The sequence below is a fragment of the Sebastes umbrosus genome, chromosome 9 (genome assembly GCF_015220745.1).
Source record: "Sebastes umbrosus isolate fSebUmb1 chromosome 9, fSebUmb1.pri, whole genome shotgun sequence".
NCBI classification, from domain to species: domain Eukaryota; kingdom Metazoa; phylum Chordata; class Actinopteri; order Perciformes; family Sebastidae; genus Sebastes; species Sebastes umbrosus.
In genome coordinates, this window is record NC_051277.1 from 14,504,531 (window position 1) to 14,510,493 (window position 5,963).

At 43.8% G+C, this 5,963-nt stretch overlaps 1 protein-coding gene across 1 annotated transcript in view; it reads right to left on the minus strand.

Moving 5' to 3' along the window:
* dele1 (DAP3 binding cell death enhancer 1) overlaps window positions 1-5,963 on the minus strand; it is a 10,703-nt gene continuing 4,740 nt past the window's right edge. The window contains 12 exon segments of the mRNA XM_037780855.1: window positions 1-509; window positions 511-725; window positions 883-1,042; window positions 1,479-1,571; window positions 2,044-2,202; window positions 2,329-2,471; window positions 2,662-2,752; window positions 2,878-2,960; window positions 3,088-3,309; window positions 3,486-3,630; window positions 4,796-4,898; window positions 5,345-5,477. Coding sequence (XP_037636783.1) covers window positions 468-509; window positions 511-725; window positions 883-1,042; window positions 1,479-1,571; window positions 2,044-2,202; window positions 2,329-2,471; window positions 2,662-2,752; window positions 2,878-2,960; window positions 3,088-3,309; window positions 3,486-3,630; window positions 4,796-4,898; window positions 5,345-5,477 — 1,589 coding nt within the window. The 3' untranslated portion in view covers window positions 1-467.

Here is a 5,963-nt window from a genome sequence, read left to right on the forward strand (position 1 = left end):
GAATGAGCCCTAAATATCTACATAGGGAGCGGGTCCTCTTCACGGAGTCTGCCATGTTTCTACAGCAGCCCAGAACGGACAAACCAAACCACTGGCTCTAGAGAGAGCACTTTGTGTTTTTACGTTCCCTGAAGGCCAACGTAGTTCTCTACACGCTTGTGAAACTGCGGTAACGTGAACCGCAGAGTGCAAAACCGTGGTACCGCCATCCGCTGTCTGACTTCCATTGCTAAGGGGTACTCAGTTGGTTGCAATCTGCAACCACTCCGCTAGATGCCGTCAAATCCTACACACTATACCTTTAAAATGTCTACACACACATATTTGACCAAGTATAAAATTCACTATAATCCAGACTTCACACAATATGTACACACCTAACTCACTTTGACCGTTCTCCTCTGGTGAAAATACATTCACACTATGAAATACATTCCTCAGTTTGACACCGTGCTGGCTCAGGAGAACTATCCTTTCCCTACAGTCCACTGGCAGGCTCCTCCCTCAGAGACATGGGGATGGAGGTGAAGAGGCGTGGAGGATGGCGCCGGGGGGGACACACAGGCTCCCGGTGCTCCAGGAGTGAGGCAGGAGGGGAAGGTCGACGGGGCGACCGGTACAGGGAGCGACACGACTGGCCAGAGAGGAGAGCGGCTGTTGGAGCCGACGGTCGGCGGCAGAGAAACACGGAGCTGAACGGATGGAGCGCAACACTGCATCTTCTGCTGAGGGAGGAGACGGAGACAGAAGAGAGATCGACAGCTCATTCTCACAGATATCATCACTGCTGTCTTGGCTCATTAAAAGCTTATCACATGCAGTGCCATCACTAACGAATGCACAAAACACAATGACTAATACAAATTGTCCATGTGTGCTTACCCTTACTGAGTGCATCATAAGGAGGCGTCAGTAAGCTCTTAGCCTGCTTGTTGCCTGCTCGAGCGGCTCGTTTGTAGTATTCAATCGCTGTCCTCGGATTCTGCTGCACCCCAAAGCCGCTCTCAAAACACTGACCCAGGAACAGCAGAGCGGTGTCATCCTGCACACAAAAAACAAAAATAAACACGCAGGTTTTGACTATTTAATCTTCAAAAAATAATCTTATATATCAAGAGTTGGTTGCATTATTGCAGAGACAGGCAGGAAACTTAATGTTCATGTTATAAACCGACAGCAGGAGCTTGAATATAAATAGTAGTAGTAAGGGATGTCACTATTCACAACAAGCACAATAGCTCTGTGTGACTCAACACTGGGACATTCAGCGAGGCTGTAGCTCTACAGTGATTTGTAGCCACAGTAATTGATAGTATTACTTCAACACAAGTGTGTGTAGGGGTGCTTTACAAACAAGCTGTGAGCAGGAGATGGTGGGGATACCCTGCTGACTAACACAGAATGACTGAGATGGCACAGTGGGAGGGGAGGTGAAATCTCAGCGATAAAACTCTAGAAGCATCTAGAAGGGCACTCACTCCGCTCTCTGCTGCCATCTTCAGGTACTGGACAGACCTGCTCCCGTCTCTCACTGGCTCCTGAGTGTAGACGGATGCCAGGCAGACCTGAGCCTGAACAGGGGGGAGAGAAACGGAGAGTTGTTTCACTTCTGTGAGGAAAATGTTATATTTTCATGGTTTCATGCTCTTTTCACTGGCTCTTTTTAACAAATTAAGTAAAATATTCCTTTTTCGCAACCGACATTTTGACTTAGTAATAGTAAAAAAAAAAGCACAGATGTTACTAATAACATTAATGTTGGCTTTCAGTAAGTCATGACAGTGAGCCCTCAAATATGAACCATACCAGGACCCTGAAACTGAAGCTGCTAAATGGAATTCAGCCAACATTTATTTTTATTTACTTATTTATACGTGTGCATTTCCTACTGTAACATGTCAAAATGTCTCCTGTGAAAGAAGATTTTTAAATAAGTTGACTAAGGAAAAGCACTGTTGGAACACGATTATATGAAGTATTGATAAACAGTACTTGAATGTACTACAGTTGCAAATTTAATAAGATTTAGTCCTGATTTCATACCTTGGTGAGTCCAGCTGAAGCAGCCTGTTCCAGTAGGTTGATGGCTGTGTTCAGCTCCTCTAAGCTCTGCTGCCCCCTGCTGGTCAGGAGCAGCTTTGCATAGCGGTACTGAGCCTGTTTGTGACCCCCGACCGCTGCCTGCCAGTAGTAATGCAGAGCCTGGGAAAGAAAAGCACACAAGAATCATCTCAAGACTGATTTCTCATACAGGAGAAGAGCAAGAATGGTGATTTTCAGAACAATGAAGCACTCAAGGCAACAGAAGTGTGCTGTCTGGATTCTCACCTTCTCTTTGTCCTTGCCGACTCCTCTGCCTTTCTCGTAGCACACACCTGTGTTGAACTGGGCCTTGCTGTAACCCTGCTGTGCTGCAGCTACAAAACATGTAAAAGCTTCCTCATAGTTTTCGCTCTTGGCACTTTCTAGACCTGTCATAAACGGGAGACGAAAATATCAGCTATAGACAGAGGAAAACAAATATAACTCATTTTGCAAAAAAAAACATTAAGGCTAAAAGAAAGAACATATGACATTTGGTTGTTGTAAAAATGTTTTGTCTTGAGTAGGAATGAATGTGTGAAAATTATTTGGTGTGTAACTGTATCAATAAATCATTACCAATGATGTTGAGGATAACAGGAACACTGGTTTCTCCTACATGTCTGAGATTCAGTGCTGCTCCTGCCAGCCTCTCCTCATCAGACATGTCCTGAAACACAAGAAGATAAAAAAAACAACAATCAAGATTAGATGACAAGTCAGTCAGTCCTTTGCAATGATTAAAAACAAAAATACTGCTTTCTTAAAAATTAACTAAAGGAGGTAGACTTCCACCTTGTCATTAGCATCTTTTGTCTCTGTGTTGTCTCGGCTGGCATCATTCTGCAGAGGACAGGATGCTGACAGAAGTGATTCCTCTGAGAGTCAGGCAAGAAAAATTTATTATTTTCCCGCTCCAGCAAATACTAGGCTAACAAAACTTTGAGAAAAATACTATTTTTAAACAATCTGTCAACTATGACTGCCACAGAGCACAGAACAAACCGGGTATAGGAGGATCCTGGCTCAGGAGTGCCCTCTGTTGGTCAGAGATGGAGCAGTCAGCAGTCACATGGTCCTGCTCACTGCTGCTGCTGCTGTGAAGGCTGGCGTCACCTGAACTGCTGCTGCTGCTGCTACTCTGAGCCTGATCTTGGTCCTGTCTATATGGCACCCCCTGCAGACACAACACACTCCTTCCTCTGGGCAGGACATCACGTCTAGACACTGGAGAACAAAGACAGACGCAACAAAACAAAGTCAGGATTCTGGTCACACAAAGGAAAAAGGGCTTGAGGTGGTTAAATGTCAGTTCTGTAAAACTATCTTGGCAATGGATTTCATCAGTTGATAAGAAAAAAGGTGATCCATCGGTATTGATTATTTACAATAATGCGACTCACAGATCTCCAGCAGGATGCGGTAGCCACACTTGTGCAGGGTGGAGTGTGCTGTCAGGGCCTCGGGGATCGGACTGGGCTCAGTGCTTGAGGAGAACTGGGAGTGGATCCTCTTGCAGATCTGCATGAACAGAACTGCTGCAGTACCCTGTGGAGAAACATACATTCATTCATTCATTCATTCATTCATTGCTACTCCTGGTACCAACATAATGTATACCAGGAATGGCCAATCGTGTGCCATGGAGAGCCAACAGTTGGAGTCAATAAAGTAGCTAAATATGCTAGTGTACGTTATCTGAGGCCACTTCTTCAGGTCGTCCTCCCGTCCCTCGATAGTAGAAGGCAGAGCTATGATCGCATTGTCCCGTCTGAGCTGTAATAGGTGGTGTTCACACATGTTTTACTAGAGTTTTTAATACAATCGCTCTAGGAGAGACGATGAGCGTAGCGTTACCATGGAAAGCGGTTCAGTGACGCGACGTGCCGGAAGTTACGGACATAATTCACGCAAGGCGTCATGGGGGCTAGGAGTGAGGTGGATAAAAATAACTTTCTTTTTATCATATTTGCTCAAAGTTCCCGACTGCAGCTTTAAGTAGAGGGGAAGATCTCATCAGTTTGCATGCCCACAAAAAACAGGCTATGCAGATTAATCCGGTTATGAAGGAAATCAGAAAACACAATTATATGCAACTATAGTAACCTGCGTGAGATTGACTCTCCATGACACATTGTTGGCCACCCCTACCGTATACTTTGTCAAGTAGTAGTTATCAAGTGAGACCACAAAGAGGTGCTAAAGAATCAGCTAGTTGCAGGTAAAGAGTGTGTGTGGGTAAGCAGTACATGTGAGCGACGGTGAACCATATCACGTTGTGATCTCACATTTTGGCAAAAGACAAAATGCGCCACAAAGCCTGATTCATATTTGTTGAATGGGTGCATTTACTTTTACTAGCAACTAATGTGATTCCTTTCAAAATTTAGTTCATAAGTTAAATACACAGCGCTTGGAGTATTAAATAAGTGGGGAGATCAGAAAAGTGGCGCAGTTTTTTATGCAGCAAAGATACGTTTTGGAGGTAGTCTGGTGTTGAATGGTTGTTTTAGTGGCTGTTCTTTTTGTCACAAAGATTGAGGTTGGTTATTGCGATCACAGTTAGCTCTAAATCTATTTATACTAATAGCTGGCAAATACTGCATGGAAGCCAGGCCATCATGCACTATTTGTCTTATCAGTCCAGACACTGGACATATTAGTAAATATGTCATGTCTTTTACATTTGAAAATGTAACAACAGAAGACGTACCAATCCCACAGCATCCAGGGCTGTGTAACGTGGAAGCTCAGCGTATCCAAACTGGAAGGTCCTCTGTTTCTTCCTCCTCTCTCCATCCTCCTCTTTCCAAGAGCTGACAGAAAAACGGCACAAACACAATATAAGAATTATATGTCTGTTTCTATTTCCAGTATAATGTATTAAGGCGTCACAGAAATCCTTTGTTTTCGGCTTTGTTTCTGTGCCCTCGACTAACCCTGTTCATGCTTACAGGGGATGCTGCTGGATGATGCAACCAGCTGAAAGGTAGGCAGAGAGAGCGCTACAAGTGGAGAACGGGTTCAAAGAAGGTGTAAAGGAACAAGAAAGGAATGGGATGAGGGTAGCCTTTGAGGTTCGACCTTAATTCAAAGGTTTTCTCTTCATCAGCTGATAATATGACTGGTGGTTTGAGGGCAAAGAAGTCTTGAGATCTAAGTGAGACCCTCAGTGCTTTTCTTCTCTATTTCTTTCTTCTTTCTTTCTAGGCTTTTCTCACCAGACATGGACAAACTTTGTGTGTGGAGGTGCGGAAAGTACCTGCTGTCAGAAGCGTGTTGAGAGGTGGAGAGGACAGCTGAGCTGTTGATGACCTCAACCTCCCCCCGTCCCTGAGACTGCCCCTGGTTCTGGGGCAGTCGCAGAGGGTTGTTGCCATGGTATCGGTGCAGAACTGAGAAGTGATGGGAAGACAAAAACAGCAGAAATTAGACATTAATGCCCAGTGTTCAAATTTCAGGGAGAGACACAAGGTTCAGCCTCCTCAGAAATACTAGACATACAAAACATGAGCTGTAATTTTCTAATAACATCCTAGGACAATTCCTGGAAAGAATAATTGTATATGATGATGATGATGATGATGATGATGATGATGATGATGATAAGGGGAAAAACAGACTAAGATCTGACGCAAGAGAACTGCTCCATTAAGCCCAAGTAGGGCAGCACAATTTAAAAAAAAATTTGAATTGTTATTATTTTGACTGATATTGCAATTGCGATATGATTTGCAACATTAGAGGGAATGATAATTTTTACACCATTATTCTCATTGTTACCGAGAAACATTAAAATGATTATGGTGTGATTTTTGCGGGGATCTGTACCAAACAAGGATGTTTTCTTAAGCCTATAAAATATGATCTGTAGGCCAGGA